The sequence below is a fragment of the Hyaena hyaena genome, unplaced genomic scaffold (assembly GCF_003009895.1).
Source record: "Hyaena hyaena isolate Hyena2069 unplaced genomic scaffold, ASM300989v1 scaffold_531, whole genome shotgun sequence".
NCBI lineage: Eukaryota > Metazoa > Chordata > Mammalia > Carnivora > Hyaenidae > Hyaena > Hyaena hyaena.
This window is the reverse complement of record NW_024081164.1, coordinates 724,162-734,369: the sequence shown is the minus strand read 5'-3', so window position 1 is coordinate 734,369 and position 10,208 is coordinate 724,162. Positions and strand designations below refer to the sequence as shown.

At 57.5% G+C, this 10,208-nt stretch overlaps 1 protein-coding gene across 4 annotated transcripts; it reads right to left on the bottom strand.

Annotated features, from left to right (window-relative positions):
* Positions 1-1,750: 1,750 nt before the first annotated feature.
* On the bottom strand, positions 1,751-9,667 carry CUNH10orf105 (chromosome unknown C10orf105 homolog). 4 transcript variants are annotated; one of them, XM_039255562.1, is made up of 3 exons: positions 8,602-8,701; positions 7,667-7,721; positions 1,751-5,982 (listed from the first exon to the last, which is right to left on the bottom strand). In XM_039255562.1, exon 3 carries the CDS (start codon positions 5,975-5,977, stop codon positions 5,606-5,608), a length of 372 nt encoding a protein of 123 aa, XP_039111493.1. In that variant the 5' UTR covers positions 5,978-5,982; positions 7,667-7,721; positions 8,602-8,701; the 3' UTR covers positions 1,751-5,605. The 4 variants fall into 4 exon arrangements, with proteins under 4 accessions (XP_039111493.1, XP_039111495.1, XP_039111496.1 ...); XM_039255564.1 differs by lacking the exons at positions 7,667-7,721; positions 8,602-8,701 and adding an exon at positions 9,459-9,667; XM_039255565.1 differs by lacking the exons at positions 7,667-7,721; positions 8,602-8,701 and adding an exon at positions 8,858-8,883.
* Positions 9,668-10,208: the final 541 nt, after the last annotated feature.

The following is a 10,208-nucleotide window of genomic DNA, read 5'->3' as shown; positions in this document are numbered from 1 at the left end:
ATGGGCTCACAAAACCAGCCCCTAGGATGATGGAGCTTCAAGTGTGACGATTTGGGGCTCAGGCAATGCCACCAGGCTTCAGTCTCTCTGCACCGGCTAACTCTGCCTCCCGGGCGTTGTCTGGCTTGTGTGGTGAGCAACTGTGGCCGCAAATCTGGCCTCAGTCCTTTCGGGTTCAAGTGCTACATCAGGGAGATAGCACTCGTCTCTTCCCTAGTCTCCCCCTCCCCCAGCTGAAGCCTGGTTAGTCCCATCTGCCCCAGTGCCTGTCCCTGAACCCCTCATGGCCAAGGGAGGAGAGAGGTGCCCGTTAGGCCTAAATCATGTGTCCCTCCCTGGTGCCTAGAACTGCAGGCCTCACAGTCAGGAAGGTGGGGTTTTCAGAGGGACCCTTAAGATATAGACTTGACTGCGAGGGCAGCCTGGTGCAGCTGGGCAGACACTGTGAAGGCTGAGTGATCATCACCTTGAAGGCCAAGTCGAGTTTCAGTAATCAAGAAGCAGGGAGGGCATTTGAGGCAGAGGAACTGGCTCAGGCAGAGGCCTGGTTGTAGAAAAGAGCTGTGTGTTTGTGTGTGTGTGTGTGTGTGTGTGTGTGTAGTGGCAGCTGGCTTATGGTGGGATGTACACGGGGGAGAGGGAGGCTACAGTCACATAGGGCCAGCTTATAGAGGCTTTAACGTTGGGCCAGAAATTTGACCTTTGGTCTCCAGGTAGTAGGGAGCTCATGAGGCTCTAGATGGGAAGAAGGCTGTGATGAGGCCTGTGCCTGCCCCTCCCCCCACCACCCAAGTACCCTGCAGCCTCCCAGGAGCATCCAGTCCAAATCTGCAGTAAGCTGTGGGTGAGAGAGGGTGAGCATTCTGTGCCCCTCCCCAGCCTACCCACGCCCAGATGTGTCTGCCCCCTGGCATGCTCTCCCTACCCCCTTGGGAGACCCCTCAATGCTCCTGCATCTGGCAGGAGGAGAGGGCTCAGGGTCAGGCCTTTGATGGGGCCTGGAAGCTCTTACTGTGTCCAGCTGGGCCAGGTAATCAGCACGTCCAGGGCAGCGGGGGACTGGGCCTGGAGAGGAACTCCAAAGAGCAAGACCACCTACCCTGGGTTGGACAGTTGTGCCCTGGCATGTGGCCAGTGGGCCTTGGGAAAAAGGACTGAGTCACCCCTGGGCCTTAGCCAGTTCCAGCTGCCTATACCCCGCCCTAGAGCGACTACCCTTACCTCAACATACAGCATGAGGCGCAAGTTCCTTCCTCTGGGGACAGCAACAAGACAGCTGTCCGTGGGCCAAGCTGCTTCCCCAGCCCTGGGAGGGTCCTGCAGGGAACTGAGCGGGCAGGGCCCCTGAATACCTCAGGCTCAGAAATCGAGCAGGGCTTGTACCCCTGAATGCAGAGGGTCCAGAGGCCAAATCCTGTAGGCATGCATGACCCATCTCTTGCTTCACACAGGATGACGGTTAGTTGTGAACATTTAAAAATCAGATTTTCTTTAAAAGCTCAGATGTTGCGTTTCTCTGGAGAGGATCTTGTGTCACCGGGCCCACATTCTGCCTGTCCCCTATGGACCGGCACGGAGAAGAGCTGCCCATCGGGGTCCTCCCTCCCACGTGTGTGCCCGTGGCTCTCGCCCACCTGGCCCCGACAGCAGCTGGCGCGTGAGCTCAGTCCCTGGGTCTGTCCCCGAGGGCTGCTGTAACAAATTACGACAAACCAAGTAGCTTAAAAGAGTAGAGATTTATTTTCTCATGTCGCTGGAGGCCAGAAGTTCAAACTTCAGGTGTCAGCAGGCCTGCATTCCCTTCCGAAGGCTCTAGAGGGGACTCCTTTAACTCTAGCAGTTTCTGGTGGCTCTAAATATTCCTTGGTTTGTGGCTGCAAAACTCCCATCTCTGCCTCTGACTTGACCCGGCCTTCTCCCTGCTTCAAGCCTTTCTCTGCCTTTTTCTTTTGAGAACCTTTGTCATCGGACCTGTGGCCCACCCCGCAGTCCAGGGGACCTCATCTCAAGATTCTTAATTATATCTTCAAAGACACTGTTTCCTAATAAGTTGACATTCCCAAGTTCCCAGGGATCTGACACGGGTTGGTCTTCCGAGGGCCACCGCTGAAATACTCCACGCCTCCACCTCCTCTGTAAAATGGGTATAATAATAATAATAGCACCTACTTCACATGCTGCTCCTGAGGGCTGAATGAGTTAGAATAGCGCCTGGGACACATTAGATATTGTTAGTGTTATTCTTAATCTAAGAAAGGAAGAAAAACCCACCCCTGGCGAAGGCCAACGTGGGTGGGATGAACAGGACGCGTGTCCAGGGAATGTGTGCCTCAGGCAGCTACTCACAGCCTGTCTTCCTTCAACTCCCACAGACAACGGCCCCGTAGGGAAGCGGCGCACAGGGACGGCCACCGTGTTTGTCACCGTCCTGGACGTGAATGACAACCGGCCCATCTTTCTGCAGAGCAGCTACGAGGCCAGCGTCCCAGAGGACATCCCTGAGGGACACAGCATCGTGCAGGCAGGTGGCCGTGGTGCCTCGGAGCCGTTGGGGGGCCGGGGGCAGGCATGTCTGCCACATGGAGGGAGAGAAACAGGAGAGGGGCCTGCTACTGCTCCGGAAGTAGCCAGTGGGCAGTGGGGAAAGAGGGACCCAGGCGCCCTCTTCCCTCCTGGGGATAGTAGGCCTTTAGTTCCTGTGGCCTGAGATAGCACCCTGGCTCCCCGCAGAACAGAAGGAAGGCCTTGCCTCTCTCCCTTCCCCTACAGCCCTCTCCGCCTCCCCCGCCCTACCCAGAGGGCTTTTCAGAGCCTCAAGTGGCTGGAGTTGTCACATTTTCCTCCCCCAAAAAGGAGGTGAGCGGAAAGAGCCAGGGCCCAGCGAGGCTCAGAACAGAGCGGCTTTCACGGGCCCTTGGCCAAAGCTCCCCTCTTGGGAAGTGAACAGGCACAAGAAGAAAGAGTTCCTTTGCCCGGGGAGCAGGATGGCTCTGAGGTTCAGAGGGAGAAAGGAGAGGACCTGAAAAATGAGGTTCAGGGCACCCTCCCCCACCTCACCCTGGAGGCCTCCGTCGCTGGATGGGGTGGGAGGCCGGGAATGAATTACCCTCTTTGCCAGCGTTGGGGGTTCCAACTGCGAGGCTGAGCCAAACACAGCAAATCTGGGCCTGTCCGCCAGGGCAGACTCCCAGGGTCGGGAAGGGCTGGAAGTGTACCCACCTCCCGCATGGCGTCTGTGGGGCTGGGAGGAAGGCAGGAAATGGGCTGGGAGCTGGGTGGCTGACTCCTAGAGGAATGGAGAGTCGAGGAAGCCCCAGGGATGTGCAAGAGCCCGGGGGTGGTTCCAGAAGGAGGAACGGGGAGGCTCTCCTCCTCTGGGCCTCAGCTTCCCTCTAGCCTCATACCTGCCACCCCACTCACTGATGGTCTCCCAGGACCAAACTGGGGACGTGCCTGAAGGTGTGGCCAGAGCTTTGAAGGGCCCCCCTGCCTCTCCATCCCCAGCTATTCCTTCTCAGGCCTCAGGGCAGCCTCACCCCCACCCCTAGTCTCCAGGAAGGGAACACCCAAGACCAAGCAGGACACTGGCCTGGGGGTGACACCTGTGGCTGTAGGCCGAGTGCATGCTGAGAAGTCTCAGGGAGGCCCTGGGAAGGGAGCCAGGAAGAGGTTCGCAAGCTGGAAGGGAGGGGGGAACAAGCCCCTGTGGGAGGAGCCCTGCCCCACTTTCTAAACCTGAAGAATCGGTTTCTATTTACACAACCCCGCACAGCCTGAAATCCTAGAGCCTGTGAGTCATACAGGGCGGCCCTGATTCTCCCCATTTCTCAAAGAGAAATGTGGGCCTTAGTGACTTCTCCAAGCCCTGGAAGTTTCTGGCCAAGGTGGCCTCATTCTTGGATGTCAGATTGACCTGGAGGGAAGGTACAGTGGGCCTCACCAACATGCTTGGACAGAAAGCTTCTGTCTTAGGGCATGTGAGAGAGGAGGATGGTGCCCCCACCACCCCCACCAGGACTCCTTAAACTTTGGGAGGTGGGGACACAGCCAGACGAGGCCATCCTTCACTCAGGAGACAGAGGCATCCTACTTCTGTAGGAGCCGGTGAAGCAGTGTGCAGGGTTGGATGTGATCTCGCTCTCCTTTCTCTGAGAGATGTAAAGAGCAGGAGTGGCTCCAGGCAGGAGGTGGCTTTCAGCTGGAGAGCCAAGAGGGCTTCCCGGAGGGGGTGCCTTAGGAAGCGTAAGCCACAGCCTGGGGACAGGTGGTTCAGTTTGTCTGGAGTCTTGGGTCGAGATGAGGCTAGAGAGAGAGTTTGAAGCCAGCTCCCAGACAACGAAGAAGCCCTGGCTTTATCTAGCCAGCATTTGGGAACCAGAGATGGTTGGGAGCGGGGGAGTGGCAAAACTGGAGCTCACTTTTTGAGAAGACCTGGCTGGCTGCACTGGGAGTCAGCAAGGTGGGCGGGGGCAGCCCTGTAGCAGGCCACAGGTGGCAGGAACTAGGCAGCTCAGACCCCCTCTGTCCACACTCCGTATTTAGGACCTAGAGTGCATGGCCACGGCCCTGTGGGGAGACTTTGGGGGGGTTGGACTTCTGAGAAGCCCACTCTAGGGTAGGATTGCTTTGATGGGTAGCCAGTCAATGACACAATTGCCAGGAACTCAGGTAGCATGCCTAGTGTGGTCTAGACCTGAGGTCCCACAGCTGTCCTGGGGAGGTCTGGACTCTCCTACCGGAATAGGAGGATGCCCCCCACCCTGGGCGAGGCAGGAGCACGATGATGTGTCCTCAGAGCCCAGGTGGCATCACCTCTAGCTTCTGGCAATGCTTCCCGCCACTTTGACACAGCACAGGTTCTGGCCTCGCAACGGGCTCCTTAACCCTTTCTCGGCCCCTTTCCTGGTTCATTGTGACATGGGTGCCTTGAAGGGGAGCCACCAAGATGGCTGCCAGGATGGTGACTGGCTAGGCAGTGTCGAGAACCTCCTGCTTGCCCTCCTCCCAGCAGGCACGCGGGCATCTGACCCACAAGGGTGCCGGCTGCTCCCAGGGATTATTAGGTAAATGCTGCTAGGTCCCACGATTTCAAGGAGAGAAGCCCCTTGCTTTCCTCCTGCCTCTGGCACTGGGTTGGCACAGAGGGCAAGATAGTTCCTTGCCCTACGTGTGGGCCGAGTATTTCACTTGGCTGGAGGGAACCTTTGGCCATTGAGCAACTCAGACTGGAATCCATGCTGGGCTGTGGCACCTGAAGGGTGGGCAAGACTTCTGTTGGGAAGCAGGGTCACTGCTCCCTGGAGGTCGTTGGTGCCTGGTTGCCAGAGAAGAGTTGGGGGGGGGGGGGTCCCAGGTTGTGCCCTCTGAAGCCTGGGGCCAAGTGTTAGGGCCGCGCATTGGCCCAGCAGTCTTTTAGCAGGCAGCACCTGGAGGGTCTGCAGAGAGGAATACATTCCTCCAGGGTCTGTCTCTGGGAAAGGCCACAGGCCTGGGACCACGGGGGCTGAGCGTGTGGCCCAGGTCCTTCTGCAGTCCCGGGTTCCAGGCTGTGTCACCGGCGGGAGGATCCTTGGGTGGGTCCTGGGAAGCGGGAACAGCCCATCCATCACATTTTGGTAGATTCCGTGCAGTCACAGTCGAGGTTGTCATCGCAGCCCGGCAGGGGGCGTCTGGGAGCAGGCCTGCCTCGACGGAAACTGTGTAGGGAGCGGCGCAGAGAGCCCAGGCGCTTCCAGAGCCTGAGCTGGGGCTCGCTGGGGCTCCCAGGGTGGTGGGGCATGCACTCCTGAGCCCGCCGGCGGCTCGGGTCCAGCGCGGCCGGTTTGCAGAGGGTCATGAACAGCAGACAGCTGGCCAGCAGGAGGAAGATGCAGGCCAGGGCGACGAGCACAGGGAGGGGGTCAGCTGCCTCGGTGGTGCTGCCAGGAGTGACGGGGGCTGTGAGGAAGGCCAGGGGGCTGGGACCCCGTGTGCTCATGGCTCCTGCAATAGGAAGGGGAACATTGATGGGGGCTGGGGGCTGCTAAACTAGCTGCAGACAGCATCATAGCCATGTCACAGGTTAGAACAGTGAGGATCAGAGAGTCTCAGGTCACACAGCAGAAAATGATAGAGCGGGGCCTGAACTCAGGCTCCCTTTCTGCTCTATCCCCTGCCCACCTCCTACAGAGGAGACAACAGGGTGATGCCTTCTGGCATTTTAAAACCAACTCTCGTGAATTACAGTAGTCTTACCCCTGAAAATCTGGATGTAAGAACCACTCCTTCAAGTGCTTGCTCTGTGCCCAGGAACAAGTCATCAATTGCTAGCAAGGGCCCTAGCAATTATCTAATGTTGGGGCTGCAGCCACACGGAGAGCAAATAAAAATACTTAGAGCTCATGGCCAGTAGGGAGCATGTGACCCCAGAGGCCTGGTGGAGAGGCCCTCAAGCAGGCAGGGGTGCCTCGGCCAGGCTGATGGAATGTTGGGGCCCACAGGCATGTTTCATTGGGTCCCTATAGTGTTTTTGTAAGTGTCAATTAATTACGAATATTTTTAAAGTCACAAACCAAAAACAAAGGGATTTCACATGGGCATCTGAATATCTGGCTCCTCTTGAAATTCCAGAATTTCAACACTGGCAACCCTGGCAACCAGTTACTGCCTGGCACTCAGTAGCTGAGGCCGAGAAGCCTTTGTCCTCCCTTAGAGGTCTTGGCCCCCAGGTGCCTACACTCCCCCACAGGCCCACTACACACCTTATCCCACCTGCCTCACCCCATGGGCATTCCTGTTGGTGCTTCCCAATGTGACCCAACCTGCTCCCATGACAAGAAAGGAACTGAGGCCCCACCAAGGGAAGGCCAGCCCAAGGCCATACTTTGAGCCAGTGGCCAAGCAAAGGCCAGAACTAGGTTCCCTGACTCCTGGTCCTGAGGCTCCCAGTCCTCTGAGATCACTGAGCAGCTCTGAGAACAGATGAGAAGCAACCTACAAAAAGCTACACAGTTGACAAGGGGTGGGGCTCAAAAACGCCTCCCAGACCCCAGGTACCCGTTATCCCTCATGGCCACCCTGCTAACGAGACCGCAGCAAATAATCTTTGTAGACGGAAGAACAGTCGGAGCTTCTAGTTGAATATGTCTGGGGTTGCAAATAAAAATACTTAGAGCTCATGGCCAGTAGGGAACACGTGACCCCAGAGGCCTGGTGGAGAGGCCCTCAAGCAGGCGGGGGTGCCTCGGCCAGGCTGATGGAATGCAGGCCCCGTGTGGCCGGCTCTTCCCAGTTTCCCAAGAGAAGTCAGAAATCTGGATTTTTCAGGCAAACGTTCCTGACGTTTAAATGTTGGCAACTAATTCAAATTTAGTTAAATCAGGAGAGGGGCGGGAGGGCGGGGGGATATGCTGCAAAAGCTAAACAAACTTGACTCCAAAAAAAATGTGCAATGAATTTTCAAATATTTAAAACATTATAACAGGCCAAACCAAACATGCAAGCAGGCCACCGCCCGCTCGCAGGCCAGTATTGATGATCTTTGATTTCTATGAACGCAGGACAGGAAGTCCAAAAGAAGGCCTGATAAAAGGTGATCATTTATTTCTCTTTGACCTTGGAGACTTTCGTGCGATGCGGATAGCAGGTTTGCCCCCTTCTCCCAGCTCGCAGCTTAGCACAAACTTACGGTTGAGTTTCTAGCATGACGCTCCGCAGGCTGGTGCCAAGGCTCTGTATGTGGGCTGCCGAGAATCTGTGTCAGCAGGCGGTGGGGAGTGGAGAGGACCCCCCCCGCCCCCACCCTCCGGAGCCCCCATCCCTACCCGGGACACTCACCAACAGTGGCAGGACCTAACTCCTGGCTCCCAGCGCCCAGCCTCCTTCCTGCTCGCAGCCTCACCCTGCGCCTAGCCGACTGAGGGCATCCAGCACACCCCAGCTCCCACCCATTCCCTGCTACCACTCCTTCCCACATTTCCAGACAGAACACGACCCCTCCCAGCTCTCAGCTGGAAACTTTGATGCCCGTCTAGCTGCCCAGGGCCTCTGCCTTTCAGGCATTGGGCCTAGAAAGCACTCGGGCTGGGCAGCCGCATGTGGTTGATCCTTCCTTGAATATGAGCATGGAAAAGGGATGGGGTGTTCCCACCACCATCTCCCACAGGGACAAAACTGAGAAAACTGGCCCCCTGTCCTACCCAGGGCAGTCTGAAGTGAGAGAAATCTCAATCCTGCTGGTCCTCATAGTATTTCAAGACTGTCACATGAATCTGGAGACTCTATGAGGCCAGCAAAGCTGGCCCAGGCTTCAGTCCTTGGGGGAAACACTTTAATAAAAAGGCAAGTGAGGCTGCAATAAGCATCTTAGTAGTTTTCTGGGAAGCAAGAGACTCTAAAGTGCTTGAAAGCATCCAGCCACCATCCCTGGAACATACAGCTCCCAGATCCTTTCACAGCCCCTCCAATCCCCCGAGGGTCAGCTGCTTGCAGGGAAAAGAGGCCTCCAGCAGACCCAGGCTAGGCATAATCTCAAGAGCAGTTGAAGCTTCTTCCTACCCGCAAGCCCAACACACTCTGGCAGCCCCCTGCTTTAGACAGATCGCAAGCTCAATCTAGAGCCACCTTTTTGTCCCTTGGAGGTCCATAGAGCAGCACCTGCTGGAGCAGAGAAACTAACCGCAGACTATGTCTTGCTGTGTGGCCTTGGGCCAGTCACTGTCCTTCACTGGGCATTGTTTCCACTCTGCAGAAAGCAGAAGGACGCCCCAGGTCTGTGCATACCCTCACACCCTCCCCCAGAGTCCCCAGCGAGGGTCTGGCCCCTCTTTCCTCACCACACCTTCTCCTGCACCTTCCCCCCCACTCCCCCAACACTGACCTCAGAGCCAGCGCTCAGTCGTCCCAAGCTGGGTAGAAAGGTGTTCTCAGCTGTCCAAGGGATGCCCAAGGAGCACCAGGTGCCACCCGTGACCACCAGCCTCCCCTGGACTCTGCCGTGCCCTGTGCCCCTCAGTCAGCCAGGCTGGGCAGAGCGGGCTGTCTTCACTCACTCTCCAGCTAGCCCTGGCTTTGTCTGGAAGAGTTTGGGTCCTGCCTTGGGGGAGGGGACAGCCAAGAGGGTAGGGATGGCAACTGGGCTGGGCAGTGGGAGAGGGGAGCCATGCAGAGGAGCCCAGTTGCTCCCCAAGCCCTCCCGGGGCCTCACACCAGCCTGTCTCCTTGGAGCCCTCTTAGCGGGCAGGGCGGAGGCCTGGGGGAGACGCGGGCAGGGTTTCCCTGCCTCCGCAGAGACTCTCACCTTCCCCCATCGGGTGTTCGAATGGTATGGTCGGCAGCCAGCGGGGTTGCTATTCAGTGCCTGCCAGCCTCCAGGTTACCCGGGAGAGGGGAGAGGGGCTGCGGGCGGGGTGATAGGCCCTGGCAGCTCCTGGCCCCTCCTCCCCTCCTGTGCCCCTGCACCCCTCACCTCCCAGGCTTACCACTCAGCTTCCCAGAAAGAGCACCTGCCCTTTGAAGGTGTCTGGCCGCAATCGGGAGGGGGCGGTGAGAGATGGTTTCAAAGGTCAAAGAGATCTTAGGGCAGAAAGCACAGAATCAAGGGCCAGCCATGGCTATGTTCCTTACAGTTTGAGTGGGCTCTTGGAGATGCTGCAGGCGGTGGCTCTCTAGCTCTCCCGCACCACCCACACAACACACACCACACACATACACGCGCGCGCACACACACACACGCGCGCACACACACACACACACGCCCTTCCCCAGCCTTCTTTCTTCCGGGAAGCCAGAACCTCCCAGCAGCCAGCTGCCTGTGAAGGAACCTAAGTCTTGAGCAGCTTCCCCATCAAGGACCCCCCCAGGCTCCCAGGGCCGTTGTTCTAGAGACTGAGGATACAGCAGTGGACAAAGCTCCCTCTCTCTGGGGGACTAGAGACAATAAGCAAGGACATAGTCTATCAGAAGCTGATGGGGGTGGGGACAGCCTGGGTGTTAGAGCAGGGGGCTGCAGTTCCACCTACAGCGGTCAGGGAAAGCTGGCTGAGCAGATGACATTTGAGCAGAGACCTGGAAGAGGTGAGAGCACGAGCATAACAAAAATCTGGAGGGAGAGTGGCCTGTGGAGGAAACAGCATGCACTTGGCATTCAAGGACTAGCAAGGAGATCAGTGTGGCTGGGGCAGAGCGGTGAGGAGGGAGTAAGTGGAAAATGAGCTCAGACACTCCCACTT

Bases quoted from the DNA above. Each gene is read 5' to 3' on its own strand.
- CUNH10orf105 (XM_039255564.1), bottom strand. From the start codon at position 5,977: ATGAGCACACGGGGTCCCAGCCCCCTGGCCTTCCTCACAGCCCCCGTC.